This window comes from Theropithecus gelada, chromosome 7b (genome assembly GCF_003255815.1).
Source record: "Theropithecus gelada isolate Dixy chromosome 7b, Tgel_1.0, whole genome shotgun sequence".
NCBI lineage: Eukaryota > Metazoa > Chordata > Mammalia > Primates > Cercopithecidae > Theropithecus > Theropithecus gelada.
In genome coordinates this window covers 72,395,785-72,422,282 of record NC_037675.1, presented here as the reverse complement: position 1 = coordinate 72,422,282, position 26,498 = coordinate 72,395,785, and the positions used below count along the sequence as shown (strand labels likewise).

General features: G+C 35.0%; 1 protein-coding gene across 2 annotated transcripts in view; it reads right to left on the bottom strand.

The window, feature by feature from the left end:
• Window positions 1-26,498, bottom strand: part of PCNX1 (pecanex 1) — a 205,880-nt gene that overhangs the window by 74,578 nt on the left and 104,804 nt on the right. For both annotated transcript variants that reach the window (XM_025391999.1, XM_025392000.1), the window contains 8 exons: window positions 23,502-23,655; window positions 19,472-19,504; window positions 16,379-16,550; window positions 15,745-15,855; window positions 13,831-13,922; window positions 3,818-3,927; window positions 3,310-3,415; window positions 1,343-1,435 (listed from right to left, as the gene is read on the bottom strand). In XM_025391999.1, coding sequence (XP_025247784.1) covers window positions 1,343-1,435; window positions 3,310-3,415; window positions 3,818-3,927; window positions 13,831-13,922; window positions 15,745-15,855; window positions 16,379-16,550; window positions 19,472-19,504; window positions 23,502-23,655 — 871 coding nt within the window. The remainder of the gene's footprint in view (window positions 1-1,342; window positions 1,436-3,309; window positions 3,416-3,817; window positions 3,928-13,830; window positions 13,923-15,744; window positions 15,856-16,378; window positions 16,551-19,471; window positions 19,505-23,501; window positions 23,656-26,498) is intronic.

Here is a 26,498-nt window from a genome sequence, read left to right as displayed (position 1 = left end):
ATGACACCAAATGGAAACACGGATATGCACAAAATAATGCAGGGCACTAAACATGATAATTACATGCCCTACAGATGAAAGAAATAGTCCTTGATGAGCTGTACTTAAGGAACAACACCTAAGAAGCCTTACCCATACCTGAACCTGATTTAGATTATAACGTTCTAGACTTCCAACTATACTGGAATGAGACTTTTGGGGGATATAGGAGAGGGTATGTGCACTTTGCATTTAGAAGGGATGTTGATCATGGTGGTCTACTGATGGACTGCGGTAGTCAGCTTCTGAAGTGGTTCCCATGATCCTTGCCTCTTGCTTTTATACTTGAGTATATTCTCTTCTCACAATGTACCAAGGTTAGTCTATGTGCACAACAGAATATGGAAGAAATGGTGGCATGTCATTTCCAATACCAGGTTATAAAACAGTACAGCTCCTGTCTTGGGCTTTCTCTCTCAAGGATCACTTGCTCTGGGGGAAACCAGCTGCCATTTTATGAGTACAGTTAGGTAGCCTATGGTGAGGACCACATGGAGGGGAACTGAGGTCTCCAGCCAATAATCAGAAGGAACTGAGGCCTGTAAACAGTGAACCTCAGATGATTGTAGCATCATGAAAGATCCAGAGCTAGAATCATCCAGCAAAGCCACTCCCAGATTCATAACCCAGAGAAATCATGAGAAAATAAGTATTTGTTGATAATAAAAAAAAAAAAAAGTCATGTATTTCAGCACTATGGACAAACATTAAAATCTAATCAGAAATTAGTCCAAACAAAGTTATAAGTCATGTGCTGCTTAACAACAGGATACATCATGAGAAATGTGTGGCTAGGAAATGTCATCATCGTGCAAACATCAGAGTGTACTTACACAGACAAGACACTGAGGCTATGTGGTAGAGCCTATTGCTCTTAAGCTACAAAAATGTACAGCATGTTACTGTACTGAATACTGTAGGTGACTGTAACACAATGGCAAATATTTGTGTATCTAAACATACACAGGTTGGGTGCAGTAGCTCACAGCTGTAATTCTAGTACTTTGGGAAACTGAGACAGGAGAATTGCTCGAGCCCAGGAGTTTGAGACCAGCTTGGGCAACACAACAAGACTCAGTTTTTACAAACAACAACAACAACAACAAATTATTTAAATTAGCCTGGTGTGGTGGCGCACATCTGTAGTCCTAGCTACTTGGGAGGCTGAGTGGGAGGATCGCTTGAGCCCAGGGGTTCAAGGTTACAATGAACTGTGATCACAACAATGCACTCCAGCCTGGGTGACTGAGTGAAACCCTGTCTCAAACAAACAAATAAATAGAAGGAGAAAATGATTCCTTACCTGCAATACTGTGAAGACTGTGCTTACATGAATAGCAAAATATAGCACACCAATTACAATGCATACTACCAGGTCAGACTGTAATCGCTCACTCTGTAGGGAAAAAAAGAATTATTAAACAATTACATAAAAATTTTTAAAATCTTTTACCTTTATTCCCCAATGGCACAGTTTAAGAATTAACTTTTTGCCAGGCTAGCTCAGTCAGTATTAAAGAAAAAAAAAAAAGAATTTTTTCATTGATACTTTTACACTTCTAGATTCATTCTCTCTCTCTCTCTCTCTCTCTCTCTCCTCTCTCTCTAAGATGAAGTGCAGTGGGACAATCTCGGCTCACTGCAACCTCTACCTCCTGGGTTCAAGCGATTCTCCTGCCTCAGTCTCCCAAGCAGCTGGGACTATAGGCACATGCCACCACGCCCCACCATACCTGGGTAATTTTTTGTATTTTTAGTAGAGACAGGGTTTCACCATGTTGGCCAGGCCGATCTCTAACTCCTGACCTCAAGTGACACGCCCATCTTGGCCTCCCAAAGCGCTGGGATTACAGGTGTGAGCCACCACACCTGGCCACACTTCTAGATTTCTTACACATATTAACCACAAAAAATCTTATTTTCTTCCTCAATTTCCTCATATTTTGGCTTTGACACTGTAATACTAAAGAATTGAACAACTTACCTAATTCTGCATGCCGTATAACATATTGCAATAAAGTCTTTTAGAATGAAGATTTTATTCCCCCATTGGTCTGTAAGTTTTACTTTTACATATGGGGAAAGGAGATAAGGTACCTTAAGGTACTGTAATTTTTCACTTAGAGCACTAATGCTCTACTCATATATGTTTGTTTTTGAGACAGGGTCTCACTATGTTGTCCTGGCTGAAGCGCAGTGTCTATTCACAGGTACAGTCATTGCACACTAGAGCTCAGAACCCCTGAGTTGAGGGGATCCTCCAGCCTTAGTATATCCTTTGGATAACTTATACTTTCATTGGTCTTTTGACATGTGAAAACTGTTATGCTTAAGTCCATTTTACTTATTAGATTTTGGTTCTATCAGTGGTTATAGAAAAATCAGAAACCTCTTGATATCTTTGGTCATCAACAGACCTCTTAGATTTATGCTTATAAGCCAGATTCAGAATATCCTACTATACTTAACATGAAACATTCTCTGTCCACATGGAAACCGAAGTTAGAAAAAAGTCATTCTAACATCTTGATATAGTTTTGTATTTCTAAAGTTTCTGAAAGAATATGTGAACAGGTCAAGTGCACTGAAAGTAAATGTGTCTAATTCAACATCTATATAAATTCAGTCTTTTGCAAAGGAAAATGACCTAAAACTGAGAAAAAAGATTTTGTTTTATTCCATAAATAGATATGAATTTACAGAATTCATTTTTCAAATAATTACTAAAAGAATACAAGCAACATTATAATTCATGAAATTAGAAAATTTTAAAAACTACTGCATTTACTTAAGTACGTTAGTACAGATTATTGTTCTCTCCTTCAGCCCAGAATACACACACAGTTTTAAGACTGGCCTTGAGAAATAAAACAACCTAAAAAACTAATAAATGACTTACAAAGGCCGTTTTTTCCAACAAGACGAACAATAACAACAAAATGAATCTAATTTGTGTTAATGCTGATCTTTCAGATCCTAGTCTAAATCGAATAGGAATAAAAATTCTATGGCCAATGAAATGACTTAATTTCATCTGACCTAAAAATAAAATGCTTAGTATTCTGTTCTATGCACAAACCATGTCTGAGGAATGAGCATTTCTTACATTTTAATATTTGGAATAAAGACAACAATGTACAACTAATCCTATAAATTATAATTATACATTTTTCTCCAATTACTAATGACTTTCAAAAAGTGTTCCTCATATAACATGATCAGCTGTCTAAGATTTAAGTCTTTTAGGTGATTCTAAATGTTAAAACTTACAACAGAATTTCTAAGTTTTTCAGGCAGTGGATCTTTTACTTCAGATAGAGGGTCTTCTGGATTTTTCTCTTCCGTTTTTGGAAAAATCTTGGATTGCACTAAAGAGCTTTATGTGAAAAAAAAAAAAGAAAAAAATAATAGAAAATACACATATAATCTGAAAATCAGTGATTCAAATGGGCAATGAAGTTTATGATAGAAAACCAAATGATTCGAGTATATTTAATCATTACCAAATGAGAAATTCTAAAATGTTTAGGATACCATAAATAAGCATACAGTGAAAATATTTTTATTAAAACATAGTTTCAATAATTGGGAAGGAAAACACTAATATTCCCAGCCAACCTGATTAGAATAACCCAAAGTTAATATATTTTGAAACTTATTATAGATTAGGCCAAAGCACTTTGGAAAGGCATTGGAAAAAAGAGATCTTGAAAGTTATTTGAAAAAAACACCAACTTACTTAAATTTCTTTAGTTCAGTAACAATTGGGTTCACTTACAAAAGTACAGACGGATCACTGCTTTGTCGGCTGAGATGGTAAGACACTGCCACTAATAAACCACAAAAAATGGAGAAAAGTACTGGAATATGCTGGCCATCCCAAGAATCCTGTAGAAAAACGAATTTAACAGAATAATATGCTTCTAATTTACAATACTTCACATAATCCTTTTGTGTCAGTATTTTGGAAAAAGACAAGGAACTTAAATTCAACAAAAGTTTTTAGCCACGTTATTAATTGCATTTTATTCCAGAAAAATTTAGATTTATTACTTTCTGATGAGCTAGAATCTGGCCACTAGATGTCTTTGGTACTAAAGCTACAGATTTTTTTCAGGGGGAGGGCACTAATGCTCTACTCATATATGAGGAATAATTTGCTTTTGATGAATGTGGCTATCAATTCTTTCACATTTTAAATGCTATTAAGTTTGCAGTAAACTGTGTTCCTTTTGGAAGAATAAGATATCTTGGTATAGTAAATTTTATATACAATAATAGAGTAGGAAAAGACAACACATGATACATTAGGCAAAAGAAAAGGCTGACATTTGGTGTGTTACTCTCTTGATGCCTTTGCCCATGTAATAAACTACTATGTCCTCCACAGCACTGAGCAGGCACTCAGTAACTGTTTTCTGAAAGAATGACTACATATACCCAGAAGGAAATACTACAAAGGCTATCTTCCAAGGCCAACCACACATGTGGTCACTCCACGTGAGCTCTGCTCATTGTAGCATCTCTGGAGTCTATCAGCATGATACCTGGCAGAGAGTGGGCAATACGCTAACTGGAACAGGTTACAGTTCTTAAGTATGTCCTGTGTATGTAGACACTATTCTAATCCTTCATTGTTCTCTGGAGATTCGGAAAGGAAACATGGTAAGAGTGGGGACCCAAATGGCAGTTTTTAATACAACTTGCCTTTTTCCCACTTAAAAGTAGACTTGGAAATTGTTTCACATCATAACGCAGACATTTTTTTTTAATGGCTACATCAAAACCTTATCATCATATTGAACACTGTGTAGAGCTGCATCCTTAGATCTTTATTTCCCAAATAATTTTTACAGTAACCTCGAAAATATATACTATTACCCCCAATTTATAGATGAGAAAACTAAGGCACAGAAGAGGGTTTAAGTAATTTGTCCAGTTAAGCAGTAGAGCCAGAAAGTGAACTCTTAATATGTTTGAATATACTGAAAAGAAAGTTAAACAACATCTTAAGAGCTTGAGAATGAAAGGGAGATAAATACATACAAAAGCAAAGTATAGCAGAAAACAAAAGATATGAAGGAAGAGCATTTACACAGTGATAATAAAGTAAACACAGGTATACAAGGGAGACAAGAGAGGCTACATGTGCAGTGCAAGCTGGGGTGAGAGAAAGTAAGTCAAACCTCTGGGAGACCCTCTCTTGAGCAACCCACTTTCTCAGCATGAGAAAACTCTCTCTCTCTTTCTCTTCTTCTTTGTCTACTAATCTTTCCACTCCTAAACCCACTCCTTGTGTGTGTCCGTGTCTTGAATTCTTTCTTGGTGCGAGACAATGAACCACAGTGCCTAGAAAGAGCCATGAAGTTTGAGGAGTTCTGCCTGTGGTACCAGTTTGCTCTGTCCCTGATGGCTGCTGGAAAATCTGCTCGTGCTGTGAAGGTGCTGAAAGAGTGACTCTACCTGAAGCCAGACAATGCCACCATCCTCTCCTCACTGCCAAGCTATACATGGGCTCCCTGCACTGGCTGGAAGAGGCTGAAAAGTTTCCCAAAAGTGTCACTGATGTGAGAGAGAAAACATCAGAGTTCAAGGCCAAAGGCCACTTAGGTCTAGGGCTCATGTACAGACATGAGCAGGACCTGCTGACGGTGAGAGACGTCCTACCCACAGAGCTGTTGAGCTGCAGAGCTGGGCTGCCTAAGTCTATACTGCAGGATTACCACAGTCCCCTTCTGTCTCAGGAGGTGGTTGAAGTTGGGGCATTCTTGTGTGCTGTCCTGTGGAGCCCTAGGTGCTGCTGTCCTCTTTGTTTGGTCTGATGGGAGAATGGGAGGGCAGGCAGAAAGGTCCTGTGCCAGGACTTCTGGACCTTGTTTTCAGGTGCATTATGCTGTTGGTGCACTGGGCACCTCGCTGGGCTTTGAGGGATGACTAGCCCACTCAGCCTTGCACCTGCACCTGTCCCAGCACTTGGACCCCAGGCCAACGGATGTTGGATTTGACGTATAAGAATATAGACAAGTCAGGGACAGACACTTCCAAGGAGCTTCCCTTGACTGGTCAGGAAATGTCCCTTCTCCATTGGCACGTTTTAATTCGCAGATATGTACATGTGCAGTGTAGCAGCTCACCAGACACCCAGGGCTCTTGGGTGCAGTGATTTTGGATGTGCTTAGAGTTCTGGTGGAAGGGCTTCTGGCTAAGAAAAAAGTCTTGTATACTTCGTGAAGTTTGCAGTGATGTTTGCAGAAAGTTTAAATTAACAACCTTTTTCTGAACTGTTACTGCTCTTTAATTATGTTGTTAAATATAATACAAATGTAAAAAAAAGAAATCTCAGAAACAAATGGGTAACTTAATGAATTTGAATTAGTATAAGGTAAAATATTCTTACAACCATCGCCTTGCTCAGGACCTCATTTATGATGATGAGGGAAGGAATACGGGAGACAAAAGCCATAAATTCCTGGACATAAGCAGGGAATTTGGCTTTGAGCTACTTAATGGCCAAGGGAATTTTAAAAATAACACTGGTTATATGGGGAAAAAACAAAAAGCCAAAACCAAAATGCATTCTAGATTTCTTAGGAAAACAAACAAGAATTGGCTGTCATCAAGATTTAAAAGAAACATCTTGACTGAGTCTTTACAGAAGGGACACTAAACAAAGCATTGAAGGACATCAACATGACAGCCCCATGATAAAGGGACCACCGTTTTCTCACACACACTCTTGGAAGATGCCTCCGTGCAAATGACAGGCATAATACTGAAAGGAAACGTGGGCAAGGAAACCCTAGAGGCGGTCAGACAGCCTGGTCCAAACATGCAGCTCTCGGATGGTTTAACCTAATCTAGGGATGTAAAGTAGAATACTCTGAGGAATAAATGGAACACATGCATTCTAAACTAGCTTCTTAAAAAAAAAGAAAGAAAGTCAAGCCTCCAACTTTCATAAAAGGCAGTCCACAGGTTCTGCTGAAGATGTCAGAAAATACAAGAAGCAGAAATGAAAGGTAGATCTATGGAGGTAAATGCCAAAAAGAATCACTTAAAAATAGTAAGTCTGAGGAACGTAAAATGGGTTAGGAGATTGCTGTTCTTGCTGTAAGTCTTGTAAAACTATTTGACACTGTGATATATGAATGTACAACTTTGATAAAAATTAAAACTAAAAAAAAAAAAAAAAAAAAAAAAAAAAAAAAGATGTCCAGCACAGCCACTTTGGAAAACTGTTAATTCCATTTCTAGGTATTTACCCAAAAGAAATGAATACACATGTCCACAAAAAGACTTGCACAATGATGTTTACAGCAGGCTTATTCATAACATTCCTCAACTAGAAACAACTCAAATGAGCATCTCTAAGACAGTAGGTAAACTGTGATATAGTCATACAATGTGGGTAAGAAGGAATTAAAACTAAATGGAATACTTATCTACAATAAAAAGAAACAAGCTTCTGATACACATAACTTGGATGAATCTCAACAGTATCACACTGAACAATTAAGTCAGATACGAAAGAATACATATGGTACGATTTCATTTATATGAAGTTCAAGAACTGCAAACCTAGTGTATAGTGAAAGATAACAACAGTGAGGATTAGGAGAGACAGGACAAAATACGAGGAAATTTTCTGAGGTAATGCAACTATTTTATATCTTGATAAGTGCATGATTACACAGGTGTATGCATTTGTCAAAACTTATCAGATTGTGTACTTCAGATATTTGGATTTCACTATATGTAAATTTTGCCTCAACTAAAACGAGTATTTAAGAAACAAAAAAAAAAAGCAAAAGATGCCTGTTTTCATTTGACAAATACTTGACACTACTTACTACTCTCAGATAAAAGAAGAACATTCTTAAGTTTATCTCAAAATGACTTGTTTATTTTATTTAGATTAAAAATTCAGAAATATGTATTGAAAGCAATTCATGAACACCACCTGTTGTCTGTCTCCCTGATAATTCGTATGTTGAAATCTCAATGCCCTGTGTGATGGTACTAGGAAGTTGCACCTTTGGGAGGTCATAAGGTCCTGATGGTAGAGCCCTCATGACCAGGATCACTGTCTGTAGAAAAGGAACCCCAGAGGGCAAGTCCTGTTTCTGCCACTGAGAATATAATAAGTTAGTGTCTGCAACTGGGAAGAAAGACCTCACCAGAACCTGACCATCCAGTACCCTGATCTCAGACTTCCAAGCCCCGGAACTGTGAGTAATAATTTTCTATTGTTTATAAGCCACCGTCTATGGTACTTTGTTAAAGCAGCCTGAACTGAGACACATCCTTAACTTACAAATTATATGTAAACAGACAGACAGTTAACTACTACTCTGTTGAATCACTAACTAGAAGAATCAAAAGCAAACCAAAACCTAGATGCCTTTAAGTTCTTAATGGATTCTGATTCAGAAGTGAGAGAAAGGACATAAACTATGAAAAACAAAACTGCCCAGGGAAATTGGCCTAGGTCAAAAGGTAGATCTGCTTCACCCACTGTAGTGGACCTTGACTTCCTTCAAGGTCTAAATGTTTTTATTTCATTACATAACGGCCTAAATATCTAAAAAATATGAAAACATCAAGAACATTTAAACTTTATTAATAGGATGTACTAGGATGGTTTTAAAGAAAAATTTTTAGCTTTTAATGAACTATGCATCATACTAAAACGTTTAAGAAAAAAAGAGTAAATACAAGGAAAGCAGATGTCACATAGATGTAAAAGCCTGTATTTGTGAACAGATTAAAAATAAATAAATTATTCCTAAAGGCATGCAATAAAGTCTCCAAATAACTCTAACTATCCAGAAGTAACCACTGTTTTCAAATTCTTGTATATTCTTCCATTATTATTCTATGTAACTACAAACTTTCATGTGGGCTTTTAAAAAAGCACAAAGGAAACACTGATTTTTTTTTTTTTTTGGCCTATTACTCTCCCTTAAAAAAAAAATAGTATGTCTTAAAGATCACTTCACATTAGCATGTAAAAATGTATTTTATTTTTTTTCATGACCAGTCACAAATGATAGATATTAGGTTATTACCAGCTTCTGCTGTTACAAAAACTGCTTTAATGAAATCCTTGTACAGGCATACCTCGGAGACATTGTTGGTCCAGGTCACCTCAATAAAGCAAGCTGCAGTAAAATGAGTAACACAATATTTTTGGTTTCCCAAAAGTTATGGTTACACTATATTGTAGTCTATTAAATGTGCAATAATGTTGTGTCTTAGAAAAAAATGCGCATACCTTAATTTTAACATTAATACTTTAATGTTAAAAAATGCTAAGGATCATCTGAGCCTTCAGTGAGGTGTAATCTTTCTACTTGTAGAGGGTCTTGCCTCGATGTTGATGGATGCTGACTGTTCAGTGTGGTAATTACTGAAGGCTTGGGTGGCTGTGGCAATTTCTTAAAATAAGACAATAATGAAGTGTGCTGCACTGATTGACTCTTTGTTTCATGAAGAATTCCTCTGTAGCATGTGATGCTGTTTAATAGCATTTTATCCACAGTAATGATTTCTTTCAAAATTGGAGTCAACCCTCTAAAATCCTGCTGCTGCTTTATCAGCTAAATTTATGTACTATTCTAAATCCTTTGTTGTCATTTTAACAATGTTCAAAGCATCTTCACCAGGAGTCAATTCTATCTTAAGAAACCCCTTTCTTTGTTCATCCATAAGAAGCAACTTCTCATCCGTTCTAGTTTTATGTGCTTTCGGTAATTCACTCCTATATATTCAAGCTACACTTCTAATTCTCGTTCCCTTGCTATTTCTATCACATCTGCAGTTACTTCCTCCACTGAAGTATTGAATCCCTCAAAGTCATCCACAAAGTTTGGAAACAACTTCTTCCAAACTTGTGTTAATATTGATATTTTGATCTCTTCCCATTAATCCTGAATATTCATAATGGCTTCTAGAATGGTGAATCTTTTCTAGAAGGTTCTCAATTTACTTTGCCCAGATTCATCAGAAGAATTACCATCTATGACAGATATGGGCCTTACAAAATGTATTTCTTAAATAGACTTGTTAGTTGAAATTACTTCTTACTGCATGGGCTACAAAATGCCCGTTTGTGTTAGCAAGCATGAAAACAACATGAATCTCCTTACACCTCCATTAGAGCTCTCAAGTGACGAGCTGCATTGTCAATGAACAGGAATATTTTGAAAGAAATCTCTCCTATGAGCAGTAGGTCTCAACAGTACACTTAAAACATTCAGCACACCATGCTATTAAGAGATGTGCTGTCATCCAGGCTTTGTTCCATTTACAGAGCAGGCAGAATACATTTAAGGGCCCTGTGATTTTCAGAATGGCAAATGAGCACTGGCTTCAGCTTACTGTCACCAGCTGCATTGGCCCCTAATAAGAGAGTAGGCCTGTCCTTTGAAGCTTTGAAACCAGGCATTAACTTCTCCTCTCTAGCTGTGAAAGTTCTAGATAGCATCTTCTTCCAATACAAGGCTGTCTACATTGAAAATCTGTTGTTACTGTAGCCATTTTCATCAATGATCTTAGCTAGATCTAATGGGTAACCTGCTGCAACTTCCGTATCAGTACTGCTGCTTCACTTTGTACTTTTATGTTATGGAGATGGCTTCCTTCCTTAAACCTCATGAATTAATTTCAGCTGGCTTCCAAATTTTCTTCTGCAGCTTCCCCAACTCACTCAGCCTTCAGAGAATAGAAGTGTTAGAGCCTTGCTCTGGATTAGGTTTTGGCTTAAGGGAATGCTGTGATTGGTTTGATCTTCTATCCAGAGACCACTAAAACTTTCTCTGTATCAGCCATAATTACCACTGTTTCTCTCTTCTTATCATTTCCTGGAGTAGTACTTTTAATTTCCTTCAAGAACTTTTTGTTTGCATTCACACCTTGGCTAACTGTTTGGCACAAGAGGCCTCGATTTAGGCCTTTCTCAGCTTTCAATATGCCTTACTCACTAAGCTTAATCATTCCTAGCTTCTGATTTAAAGTGAGAGCTATGCGACCATTCCTTTTGCCTTGTGAACACTTAGAGGCCATTGTGGGGTTACTGATTAGCCTAATTTCAACATGGTTGTGTCTCACAGAATAGGGAGACCCAAAGTGAGGGAGAGCGATGAGGGAATGACCAGTCAGCAGAGCAGTCAGAATACACACCATGTTGATCTGTTAAAGTTCACCATCTTCTATGGGTGCTGTTGATGGCACTCCAAAAACAATTACAATGGTATCAGACATAACTCATCACCATAATAGAAAATAATAACAATAAAAATTTTAAATATTGCAAGAATTACCAAAATGTGACACAGAGACACAAAGTGAGCACATGCTGTTAGGAAAATGGCACCATTAGACTTGCTTCACACAGGGTTGCCACAAGCATTCCTTTTGTAAAAAACACACTATCTGTGAAAAGTAATAAAGTAAAGCACAATAAAATGAGGTATGCTTGTACATAATCTCTGCTTGTGCATAACAAGTATATCTATAGATTTACCACACTACAATGAGTGATATTTAAAAGTAAAATTGTCTAATGCAAAAGTGATGCCCCAGAAAGAAGAAAAAACCTTTACCTTCCTGCCTGCCTTAGGATGCAGGAATCTACCTGGCAGCTTTACAGCTGCTGCCATTCTGCTGTATAATTATAGTTGAATAGGCCTTTCTAAACGAGGCTAGAAAACTTACCGCACTTATTAACTTCTGTGACTACAATTTCCAAATAACAATTCACTTTCCAAACCCTGATTCAAAACACAAATCTACAACTTGAGCTAGGACGGTTTACAGGTGGTACATGTGGGAGAATCCTGGATTTGGACCTTGTTGCTGCCAGTTCTTTCCTGGGCTTAGCTCTATCAATTATCTCCCATCCACTAGATTTCCCCTCCTTGCCTTTTTGAGCAATTAAGTCTCAGATCTTTTTAAAAAACAAAAACCAGAAAACAACCCCCATTATGTGTGCAAGTTTTCCAACTGCACTCTAGAAAGAGTAGAATATATTTCCTTAATATATATTCAAACCTACTTATATTAATCTGGCTTCCTTAATCCAAAACACTAATATCCTATAACTGCCAAATTCAATAAAAACTTTTTTCAGACTCTTACTGCCTCTGAAATTTCCTTTGTGTGATTTTGTTGTAACCAACACTTACATACTGGTATTTCCCATAGTCTTTCCTCATCCATTTTCTCTTGTCAATCCACATTAAGAGTCTTTTTCTTACATTTTATTCAATTTTATGGATGACTTCTAAATCCATTAATCATGACATCAAACCTCTGTACATGTAACTAGCTACTATGTATCTCTGGATACCCCATAAATATCAACAAATCAAGTGTTCCAACATAAACAATCACCTTCCTCAACAAACGCCAAGGTTTCCAGTCTTGTGCATTAGCACCATATCTAACCAGCTGTTCAAGTCAGCACCCAGAATCATCCTGGATCCTCTTCTAGCTCATATATCTTTATCCAGACAGTCCACAAGTATATTCATGAAATCTAATTTTAGTTAAGTACCTCATAATTTCAAGATTAAAGTGGAACAGTCTCCTTTGATCCCTCCTGCTTAGACTTCAATCTTCACAATGGAGAAAAGTAACCTTTCTAAAATGCAAATCTGATCATTTCCTTTCACTGCCTCAAATACATTCATGGTTTTGCATCTTTACCCCAACACATTCAGGATAAAAGCTATTTCATGATCCAGCCTTTGCTTACCTTTCTAGCCTTAGAGGAATGACCTTAGATGTCATCTTTCCTCATGTACGCAAACCTCCAGAAATTCCAAATCATTTGCCATTTCCTCTACACAACACATTTTCTTTACAAGCCCATGGGTCTTCATCTCTTGCTTCAATTAGCTAATGCCCAAAATCTGGTTATATCACCTTCCTGGAAAATTGTCTTTAATCTCTTTTGGCAGAATAAAGTAGTCTTAATTTGTATACCCACAGAACTGCTTTCATAACCTTCGTTATGCTGTATTGAACATGTTGGTTGACTTGTTAATCACCGCTAACCTACAAGTTCCTTCAAAGCAGAAAACGGTTTAGCATAACAGCTGGTACACATAAATGCTCTACAAATGCTACTTAAATGAGGCAAGGAAGGATCTGTGAGTCACTTGTCATAGTCCTTTCAAACCTAACATTCTCTGATTGTCTTGCACTAGTTGCCAAACAAAAAACGAAAACAACCCACAAGTATGCGCGAGGAGCTGAAAGCTGTCTACAAAAATGTTTAAATTTTTATGTTTACAACTTGTTGACCATCTTTTAAAGGGAAGTTCATAAGGCTCATCCAGATCTTCTAACCCAATGACATTAAATTTCAGTATATTACTTTTTATTAGCATGTATCTTAAATTGCAGTCCTTGAACTTGTTTTTATAAGTTTAAAAAACTGTGATATGAAAAGTAGTTAAATTCTTAACTAGAATTTTAAAATTGACTTCACATTCTGTAATTACTATGCCTACCCTTATACCAGATGAGCCTAGTTTTCAATAATCTGTTTCTAATATTAACCTATGACTACTGCAGGAAAAATAACTTTCTTTTAGTAATGGTTAACTATTAAACTGTTTTCAAATTCAAAGTAGTTGAGAATGAGAATAATGTTTAACATATGAAGACCACGAAAATTAATGCTAAGTGGCCCCAAGGGAAAAAATCATTATTAGTTGATTTTAAAACAACATTCATATAGAAATACAGCCTTAAAGACAAAACATACTATAATTTATTGCTCACCTTTAAAGCTCCATAACATAATCCATACAATAAGGCTACTGCCACAATGCTACAGATAAAACTGTAAAGTGCTGCAAGCAGGCTTGTAGTGGCTAGACAGGAGAAGAAAAAGGAAAGAAATATTTTATTAAAATATATGAAAAAAATTAAAAGGTCACTGAAAAGCATTTAAAATATTATAATGGCAACTATCATTAAATATCTACTAATCTGAATTTTAAAAATTCAGTTACTTCATTTTGTTCTTTCAAAAAGATTTTGACATGACAGAGATTTGCTATCCTGAATCTTTGTTACGAGATAAACTATATTCATCTTGGAAGTAATGAACATTTATATGTAGCAAGAAAAAATTTTATCTATATTATGCTTCAAAAATCTATTAACAAAAAATGTGGAAAAATGAAGCTTTCAGAGGCCTGAAAAGGAACTGGAGATGTATTAAGTGTTCACTGAAAAATATTTATCTATGTAAACAGAACCTGTGTTACCCACAGAAGTAAATCTGTACTCCCATGTGTTAATTTTCAGAAAAAAGTGTAGATCTAATTGCTAACAATAACAACAACAAAATAGATACTTTAGATACTGTAGATCTAATTGCTAACAATAGCAACAACAATGAAATAGATAATTACTAATACTCCAATGGGCATATTAGTAATAAGGAACAGGAGATGGCTAAGATACCTAGACTTTACTTTTAAAACATGGGTAACAGACTTTCTTTAATTTAATAATAATAATCATAAAAGAAATCTACAGAAAAAATTCCTTGAGATATCAGAAACCTAATACCTTGCACAAGTTTGTAAATTATAGTATGACAAAAGCTCATTATCATAAATTACCTACACTAAGCCCTCCCCATAGTATTTAGGGTAATATAACACCAGTAATAGTCCCTAAATATTCAAACTGTCTTCTACCCATTAAGCCATGCTGATTTGATGAAATGAGTTCTGTCTTAATTCATACTCATTCAAAAAATTTTCAGAACATTAAAAATTCTCTAGTATGATATACAGCAACACAGAAAAACTCAGTTTCTATCTAAAATTAAAGCCATGATGTCAACTTTTCATCAGCAGAGAGGATTTCAATGCATATGCTTGGAAAATATATGAGGCCTGAAAATGTGAAATGTGTAGAGAAATGAACTATAAAGTTACAGTAATCTCTTTCCCTTTCATTTTCTCTAGTTGCACACTCATCTTTCAGTAAAATTTTAAATGGTTAAACTAAATAATGGTATATTTTAACCATGGTGTATGCCGATATGATTGTTTTCAAGTTCTACAAACCATTATCTATACCAGGGTAATATGGGTATTATCTTATTTTTAAAATAAAATATACATATGATATGGAAATAGATTTTCTAAGTATATCAATTCATAGCCACATATTCTACTCAATGAACAGAGATAGTTCTTAAAAGCTTATTTATTAGTAAAATGCTTTTATTTTGGTGTTACCATTCTAAGGATAAAACAAGGCTCTGAAACCAAATATGAAGACCTACTAAATGCACATACTGGTTTAAAATCCAAATGTAATGCTATGTATCAAACCTCAATCTATTCAGGATAGATGATCTTTTATAAATACCTCTTAAGTACATATAGGTTCCATGTAAACTCACTATAACTTTTAGTTGCAGACATTATTTTATTACTTCTTACACATCTGCTTCATTATACCTGGCTCTTTCTCTAAAGTAGCAGACTTGACTATTTTTTTTCTATCCACAAATTAATTGCTTCTCAGTCTTCAATTACTTAATGTCTTTTTTTTTTTTTCTAATTTCAAGCCTGAAGTGAAAACTGGAAAAGCATTTTAATGGTCAGTTTATTACTTCATGATCTATAAAGGTAATACTGTCATCTATAATTTTTATAAAGAAACACTCACCATTACCACCAAAAATATGAATATCCAATTGTTCACAAAGGTACATTACAAATGTATTCACCTGAGGCAGGAGACCAATGAAAAACACTATTGGGAAACAGAGTGTAAACACTATAAAAAGAAAGAAAAGTATATTTAAAAATATTATACTATATCCATTCTTGTGTCTACTGAGAGGTCATAATTCATTTTTCTGGTCCACTGAGAGGTCATAATTAATTTTTTTAAATCCCAAATTAACATAAACTACTAGGCAATTTTTAAAAGACAGTATTTTAAATTATACATCTCAACAAAAATTGCTTGGTTAGTAAATAACATCTTTTCAATCATAAACAATACTTTTTAAAGTTATTTCAACCATTTTCACATAATAGAAACCTAAGATAACAAAACCAAAAAAAAATTATCCATTACATTTACTCCAAGAACAAAAGAATTACTATAATATTTGCTCATCATTAGCTTTATTCACTCATAATAGTCCTATCACTTTGTTTCTCAGAGCAGATAACAGCAGCAAAATAAGCTTATTAAAAACTATTTAAAGCTGTATAATTGATATATTTATCAGTAAAATGTTGATATACAAATAAATTCATTTTAAGATTAGAGATACTTTAAGATGACTCACCTATAACTAAATCCCTGGCTGATATAAACACCAGTGGATTGGTAAAAGTTATTCCATATAATTTGAACTTGGTTGCAGTCAGGTTTCTGCTACCATAATCCAAGAGCCAAATAAGACCACAACATAAGCAGAAATAAACTGGTCTACTGTAGGCAATGATACGATTATGACCCTGAAAATGAGAAAATGATATTTTTTAAAGTCAGTTTAGTTAATTTTAAGAGTCACAAATAACTACTGAGATCACTGATGGCTTCATTCTAAGGATTCATAATTTTTCCATATGGAACCCAGATTTCTGACAATCACAGAAAGGATTAACAAATATAGAGAGGAGGAAGAGTAATAGAATGAACTCTTGAGATACTGGACTGAAACAGAAGTATCAGTGTGAAGTTTTTTTGTTGTTGTTATTATTTATTTATCTATTTATTTTGAGACAGGGTCTCTCTCTGTCACCCAGACTGGAATGCAGTGGAGCGCTCACAGTTCACTGTAGCCTCGGCCTCCTGAGCTCAAGTGATCCTCCCGCCTCAGCCTTCCAAGTAGCTGGGACTACAGGCACACATCACTGCGCCTGTTTAATTTTTTTAGAGATAGAGTTTCGCCATGTTGCCCAGGCTGGTCTCAAACTCCTGGTCTCAAGTGATCTGCCCACACTGGGCTTCCATAGTCTCATTATTTTTAATATGCATACAGACAGATATAGGAATAGGTTATATATATGTATACATGTGTGTATATATGTACATACATACATACACCTCCTAGCTTTATCCACTAAGAGGACCTAGATGCAATGAGATTCTAGCAATAATGATTACTAGCAACCAGATCTTACTTTATAAATACCATTACCTACCAAAAAAAGTTGGGGGGGGGGGGCTCCATAGAGAAAAGACTGGTTTCTGGCTACGACAGGGAAAGTATAAGATGACCCTGGAACATATTGTTGTGACAAAAAGGTAGAAAGTACTTAAAGAATGACAGAGATATGTCAAAAGGACACAGAAAGCAGTGTGATGGACTCCCAATGGCTAAATCAGGGACAATTTGAGCATCAAAATAAATACTACCAGTAACATTATAGTCCATTGAATAAAATAATCAATTTATCCACACCAATATATACATACATATATAAGAAAGAGGGGAAAGCTCTTCCTTATAGTATTAATAAAAGGTCAACTAATAAATGTAGAAGGAATGATGGGATGAGAAAAATCATCATTTAGCAACCAATAAGTAACTGAATCAGGCAAGAAACGTCAGTAGATACTAAAACAACTGGATAGAAATTTATGGAGGACACATATACAGTCTCAAGGTATCTCTCCATGAGGTATTTATTTTATTTATTTATTTGAAGTATTTATTATCTGTAAGAGAAAAACAGTAACATTACAGTAGAGTACTGGTTCTTAAGGAAGTAGGAGGGGGTTTTGCTCCCCAGTGCACATATGGGAATCTGGACACATTTCTGTTGTTACAGTTGGGGAAGTGGTGCTACCAGCATTTAGGAGGTAGCACCAGAGAGGATGCCAAACATCCTACAATGCATTGGACAGCATCCCCCACCCTCAAACAAAGAATTAGCTGGCCAAAATGTTAATACTGCGGAGATTTCAGACACCCTGCAGACAATACTCTTAACCAGAAGATCAAACTTAACATCACTAGTAAAAGGATAAATCAATATGTGCTTCCTAATACGATGTACTTTTGTAGTATTCCTACTTTAAAAAGCATGGCCTTATCAAATCAGAAAGAAACATCATCAGCACCATAAGACAGGGTGAAAAAATAAAACTTAAAAAACATTTTTTAAAAGAAAAAAACATCAGACAAACTCAAATTAAGGGATGGTCTATAAAATAACTGGCCTATATCCATCAAAAATTTCAATATAATGAAAGATAGTTACCGAAGAATTGCTCCAGATTAAAGGAGATTTAAGAGACCAAACATAATCAGGGACTTTCTTTGCCAATGAAGACAATAGGCAAAATCTATTTGAGTAAGATCTACATATTAGAAGACAGCATTGTATCAACATTAATATTCTAATTTTGATAATTATCTTGAATTAACATAAAGGAATATCTTTGTTTCTAAGAAACACACACTGAGACACTTAGAGGTAAAGGGGCATCATGTCAGCTAGCACAGAGAAAGAAGGAAAAAAGATCACGTGCTAGAAAGGGATTAAGCAAATATCATAAATGTTAACATATGGATCTGGATGAATGGTATCTGAAATTCTTTGTACTACCCTTGCAACTTTAAGTTTGAAATTAGGCCAAAATAAAAAGTTAAAAAGCAATGTTTCCATATATTATTGCACTTCAAAAATATTCTTGCAATATAGTAAACATAATCAGTCAAAAAAAAAAAAAAAACTTGCCTCTTTGTTTCATTTTGCTCATCCATTCCCATTATTCATTATTCCAGCGAAAGGATTAAAAAAATTATATTCAAGGAAAAAAATCATAAACTATTCTTGAAGTCTGTTTTTGAACTACTTTAAATAGAATATCCTTTGTTCTATTAAAAACTCAACGTACATCTAAAATTGGATTCCACTTCACAATACATAGTGCTAGGCAGATAATATTTTTGTCTAAAGTCACAAAGTGAGTAACAAAGTTTTTATTCAATGGTCTTAACACCAGACTCATGTATTACTTCTTTATTCTTGCTCCTAATGGTACTCAAGTGAAGTTCTTCCTACATTAAAATTATATTTTCAATACTTATTCATAAGCTATTATTCAAAATTTATTAAACATAAATAATAATGAGTTTATAAGAACCATGTCTACTCCCTGAAACAGACTGTCAAACAATGAATTATTATGCTCATTTCCAACCAAGTTTAGAGTCCACAAGTACAATGTCATTTTATTTCAAGCTAACAAAACACCTGTATTTCTAGTAGTGTGTCAAAACATTGATGAGGAAAATAGTAACATAAATTTTAGTTCAGTTTGATGCATTCCAAACAAAACAAAACAAAAAAACAAAAACAAAACCACAAATGCTATGATAAATGTTAACGACCTACAATGTACAGCCATATTAAGAGTGACTTACATGTCTGGGAGAAGAAGAATCTGGTTGAACACTCTAAAAATGAAACAGAAAGATAAATTACACTCTTGAAGTCTTGCTAATTTTACAACCAACTTTCAAAATGCCTGAAATGATCTTAAGTAAATATTCCACAACCACAAAATGACCTATATTAATAATTCTGTTCCAGAGATGAAACATCAGCTCCAGATACCAGTGTCACTTTGATATTAAAAACATCTCAAATCTTTCCTAATAAGAGTCAGGAAATAAGATTATTTATTATTTATTTATTTGTATCTATCTTAATGTTTCTGCAATAGCATATGATAGATCCATCTTACTGTTTGGCTTATTGTTATAGACAAGTGTAGTTAAGGTATACTACATACAAGTATAGCATTTCTCACAGGACATTATTCATTCAGGAAATATACAATAATAGGGGTTTGCTTATAACAACAATTCTAGTTCTGCCCATAAATTCCAAGCTTACTAAATAATTCAATGGTATTTGTAATAAAGATATTATCTGCATTTTCATATCAAAATAATCAAATAAGTAAAGCTGTATCCTTTTAAGAGACTTCATTAACTTCCCATAAAAATGTTCAGAAGGTATTATGCAGCTACGTCCCTAATCATGACTTTTCTCCCAAGTTTCAGTTCATTTCTGATGGCATACCATACAATTTCACTACGATTGTCTAGCACCACCCTACCATTCGACATTGGGCCGAGCTGAGTTTGGCATTTGGCCCTTGGCTAGATTGGACTCCAGATAATCCATAAACTCTTTTAATCACAACACCTATCTTCTAAAAGCTTCTGTTCTTGTCTTTCTTATTCCTGTTTATGATATTATTATTCTTCTTGTCAACTAGTTGCAAAAATCTGTCACCTTTTACCTTTTCCATATTTAACCACATTAACCTGAAAGCAGTGGACAAAATTAATTGGACCATGGAGACACCAGAGCCAGAAAACGAATTTAAATGATTTAAGGCACTAAAGGTATAGTACAAGAATGACAACCAGTAATTTTAATACAGAATCATTAAATGTTATCAAAGGGACTGAGTTACTTGTTATTAGGGATCAAGGAGGAAGGAGCGGAGACTCTAAGATTTTTAGTTGGTGTATCACTGCCAAAAGCAAAGATATTGGGAAAGAAAAATTAACCAGGAGATGATTAATTTGCTATTTTTAAAATGTCTGTTAGATATATAGGAATAAAGCTTGCAAAAGAGGTGAAGACTTTGAGATATAAATCTGGACATAACTCATACACAAAGTCAACAAATAAAGTAATAAAAAAGGATGACTTCAATGCCAAGGAACTGTAAACCGAGAAGATAACCACATAAAATCCTAGAGAATTCTCATAAATTAAGCAGTTGAAAGAAGAAAGAGGGATCAACAAAGGAAAAGAGAGTCATCTGAAAAATGCAAGAAGCATGAGGGTGGTATAAAGTCACAGATCAAAAATGAGAAGAATATCAAAATGGAAGAGTATCCATAGGTATTAAATGATGTACCATTCATAAAGCACGGAGACTTAAGAAAATCAATTTAGCAATTAGATTGATCAGTAGCAACCACAAAGACTATAATGTCAGTACTGTAATGAGGAAAGTATGGACGGGTCTTAAAGAAATAAAGCAGATGACCTAGGCTTACTCCACATGTCTAGCTATAAATGGAGAGAGAAAAAAAAGGATGGACAGTTGTTAGTAAACACAGAACTACGTGAATGGTTTTCCAGCTGTGGGAGGGCTCCTCTTCAAGGAGAACTACAAACCACTGCTCAAGGAAATAAGAGAGGACGCAAACAAATGGAAAAACATTCCATGCTCATGGATAGGAAGAATCAATATTGTGAAAATGGCCATACTGCCCAAAGTAATTTATAGATTCAATGCTATCGCCATCAAGCTACCACTGACTTTCTTCACAGAATTAGAAAAAACTACTTTAAATTTCATATGGAACCAAAAAAGAGCCCATACAGCCAAGACAATCCTAAGCAAAAAGAACAAAGCTGGAGGCATCACACTACCTGACTTCAAACTCTACTACAAGGCTTCAGTAACCAAAACAGCATGGTACTGATACCAAAACAGATACAAAGACCAAAGGAACAGAACAGAGGCCTCAGAAATAACACCACACATCTACAACCATCTGATCTTTGACAAATCTGACAAAAATGGGGAAAGGATTCCCTATTTAATGAATGGTGTTGGGAAAACTGGCTAGCCAAATGCAGAAAACTGAAACTGGACCCCTTCCTTACACCTTATACAAAAATTAACTCAAGACAGATTAAAGACTTAAACATAAAACCTAAAACCATAAAAACCCTAGAAGAAAACCTAGGCAATACCATTCAGGACATAGGCATGGGCAAACACTTCATGGCTAAAACACCAAAAGCAATGGCAACAAAAGCCAAAATTGACAAATGGGATCTAATTAAACTAAAGAGCTTCTGCACAGCAAAAGAAACTATCATCAGAGTGAACAGGCAACCTACAGAATAGGAGAAAATTTTTGCAAGCTATCTATCTGACATACAGCTAATATCCAGCATCTACAAGGAACTTAAATTTACAAGAAAAAAAAGTCCCATCCAAAATTGGGTGAAGGATATGAACAGACACTTCTCAAAAGACATTTATGTGGCCAAAAAACATATGAAAAAAAGCTCATCATCAATGGTCATTAGAGAAATGTAAATCAAAACCACAATGAGATACCATCTCACGCCAGTTAGAACGGCAATCATTAAAGTCAGGAAACAACAGATGCTGGAGAGGATGTGAAGAAATAGGAAAGCTTTTACACTGTTGGTGGGAGTATAAATTAGTTCAACCATTGTGGAAGACAGTGTGGCAACTCCTCAAGGATCTAGAACCAGAAATACCATCTGACCCAGCAATTCCATTACTGGGTATATACCCAAAGGATTATAAATCATTCTACTATAAAGACACATGCACATGTATGTTTATTGTGGCACTGTTCACAATAGCAAAGACTTGGAACCCACTCAAATGCCCATCAATGATAGACTGGATAAAGAAAATGTGGCACATATACAACATGGAATACCATGCAGCCATAAAAAAGGATGAGTTCATGTCCTTTGCAGGGACATGGATGAAGTTGGAAACTATCATTCTCAGCAAACTAACACAAGAACAGAAAACCAAACACTGCATGTTCTCACAAGTAGCAGTTGAACAATGAGAACACATGGACACAGGCAGGGGAACATCACACACTGGGGTCGTCAGAGGAGGGGAAGTAGGGGAGGGATAGCATTAGGAGAAATATCTAATGTAGATGACGGGTTGATGGGTGCAGCTAACCACCATGGCATGTGTATACCTATGTAACAAATCTGCACATGTATCCCAGAACTAAAAGTATTAAAAAAAAAAATCTACTACTATTAAAAAAAAAAAAAAAAGAATGCTGGTTCTTATTTTAACAAATACAGTTTTCTTTTAGGCCGGGCGTGGTGGCTCATGCCTGTAATCCCAGCACTTTGGGAAGCTGAGGCAGGCGAATCACAAGGTCAGGAGTTTGAGACCAGCCTGACCAACATGATGAAACCTCGTCTCTACTAAAAATACAAAAATTAGCCAGGCATGGTGGCATGTGCCTGTAATCCCAGCTACTCAGGAGGCTGAGGCAGGAGAATTGCTTGAACCTGGGAGGCGAAGGCTGCAGTGAGCCAGATCGTGCCATTGCACTGCAGCCTGGGCGACACAGCAAGACTCCATCTCCAAAAAACAAAACAAAACAAACAAAACAAATACAGTTTATTTTAATATAAAAAATTTGTTTTTAGGAAGTTCTAATTTACATACAATTATTTTTAAGGTTTATATCCCCCTTTGGCTCTCTACACAATCTTGTGTAAACATCCAAGAAAAGTAAGCCTAAAAATAATTATCTTACTATAATTCAGTAATTACTACAAAATCCTCTGCCTTTTAACATAAATATAATTCCATAGCATAAAAAGACGAGATGCTGGTACCTTAAGCAGTGAGTATTGACAGCTGGCTATGACAAGGCAGAACTGGAAGACCCAGATATCTCTGAAGAATCCTTGTATGAGAAGAATAGATCCCAAAAAGGCCACGAGAATAGCCAGGATGACAGCTAACACATTTTCCAGGATCTCACGATTTCTACAGATAGAAAAACTTATGAGTAAGTATATCATAAGTATAAGAAATTAACCAAATGGAAAAAAGGGAAGACATAAATATGAAGTTCCTAATATGCCAGATGTCTTTTTGGTACTGAGTTTGAACAAGGTTTTAGATCATACTGAAAACAAACTAGTTTCATGTGGACACAACATGAATTCTTATACACAAATAAAACATGCTACAATGAATTCCAATTACATAATATAGTTTTAAATTTCTATTTTAAAAATGTTACTCTCCTTAATATCTGCTTTTCTATTCTATTTGTTGCAAAATAGTTAACAAACTTGGATGGCAAATAAAATACGTACACAAAGAATCACATTATGTTTAAAAACCAAAATCTCTAGTTTCTAGAAAATTAAATTTAAAACATTTGTTACATGGCAAAATTGTAACAAAATTCTGGCACTAAGTGATTTCACTTCCCCCATCTCTCAGTCATCTGAAAGAATTAGAAAATTCACTTATTAGAATTATTTAAATATGGGCTCTTACATATCTTGAAAATGAAGGTAGTGACAAAGACCTCTATCTGCTTCTATTAAACTTCCTAAGACAATTCTATACTTCATTAAACTGACATTGAAAGAGAAACAATATGATGCTCGAGAGAGATATATATAGCAATGAAGATTATTTTTATGTCATACACACACAAGAATCTATCTCATTACTTCTTTGGAAATTTTATTCACAAAATGTTATACAAACACATCCTTTAGTATTTCCCTAAAATACTTTTAAGTCATATTTTTAAAGACTATTAAAAAATGAAAAAATGCTCAGCACATCTCGTACATAAAGAAAGCAGGACACAAAACCATGGGCACAGCAGGATATAAGTTGTGCTATTAAAAAATTAAACATATAGGTTAAAAAAGACAATATACCAAAAATGATATTACTAATAACGCTTCTCTCCATGGAATAATTATGGTTTGCTTCTGTCAAAACTTTGTACATATTTAAATTTTCTACAATAGTTAAGGAATTACTTTTATAATCATAAAAAAACTTAACAAATGTATTAACCCAATCCCATATTTATCACAATCAACTGGGCCTAAAAATAAAATTCATAAACATCTTTGTACTACTTCATTTAATGGTTCTACCAGATAAAAAAGTTCAACAGTATTTCCAAATCAATAAATTACTGGCATTTCCATTTGATTTTAGGTGGCAGTTATGCAATTTCAGGTTTGCTAAAATTTGATGACCTCTTTTCAATTCTGGGCCTGCCTGAATAGTGCCTCCCTTGTCATTGAACAGGTATTGTCTTTGGATTTTTAAAAATTTTCAATTTTGATGAGTCCAATGTATCAATTTTTTTTTTAAATGATCTTGGTTTTGGTGTCAGAGTCAAGTAATTTTGCCTAATCCAAGTTCATAAGAGTTTTCTCCTATGTTTTCTTTTTTTATTAGAAGTTTTGTTTTAGGTTTCACATTTAAGCCTATGATGTATTTTCATAATGTGGCACAAGGTAAGGCTACAAGTTCTTTATTTCTGTTTATTTTTGAGATGGGGTCTTGCTATGTTGCCCAGGCTGGCCTCAAACAATCCTCTCACCTCAGCCTCTTGAGCACACACCTCTGCGTCCATTTCTATTTTTTCGCATATGGAAATCCAATTGTTCTACTACCATTTGTTGAAAAGGCTATCCTTTCTCCATTTCATTCATTTGAATATTATTTTGATGCCATCTGGGCCTAGAGTTTTCTTTTTGGGAAAGTTTCTAAACTACAATTTCCACTTATTTAATAGATGTAAGACAATTAAGGTCATGTACTTCTTTCAGAATGAAATTTCATAATTTGTCTTTGAAGAAATTTGTCCGTTTGTCCAATGTTGAATTTATTTGCATGTAGCTGCTCATATCATTCTCTAATTATCATTTAATGCCTGTAGAGTCTGTAGTCATATCATAACTCACATTCCTGATATTGGTAATCTATGTCTTTCCTCTCCTTTTTTTTTTCTGCCCAGGCTGGCTAAAGGTTTATCAACTGATGTTCTCAAATTTTTCATTTCCTTGATTTTCTTTATTATTTCTGTTTCCTCATTTAATTGTTTTGTTCCTTACTATTACCTTCCTTCTGTTTACTTGGGCTTATGTGCGCTTGTTCTTCTAGTAAGTGGAAGGTGAAGTCACTGATTGGAGACCTTTGTTTTCTAATCTAGGTGTTTAGTGCTATAAATTTTCCTAAGTACTGCAGGTTAGTGGCATTCCCAAAATTCAGATATGGTGTGTTTTCACTTTCATTTAGCCCGAAATACTAATTTATCTCTTGACATCTTCTCTAATCGATGGGTTATTTAGAAGTGTTTAGTTTCCAAATATTTGGGGATTTTCCAAGGTTCTATTTGTTATTAATTTACCATTTAATTCACTATGTATGACTGGATAGTGGACCTTTTAAAATTTAATAACTCTTGTATTATGGCTCAAGATGTGACCTATCTTAGTAAATGTTCCGTGAGCACTTAGAAAAATGTATACTCTCTTGTTACGGATGCAGTGTTCCATAAATGTCAACCAATTTAGGCTGGTTGATAATACTGTTCAAGTTCACTATATCCTCACTGATTTTCTAAATAATTATTCTATCAAGTATTTAAAGAGAACTGCTGAAATCACCTATAACTGTGATTTGTCTATTTCTCCACTTCTATTAGCTTTTGCTTTATGAATTCTGAAGCTCTGTTTCAGGTGTACAAACATTTAGGACTGTTAAATCCTGTGGATTAATTGACTCCTTATCACTATGAAATGGGCTTCTTCACCCTTGGTAATATTCTTTGTTCTGGAGTCTAC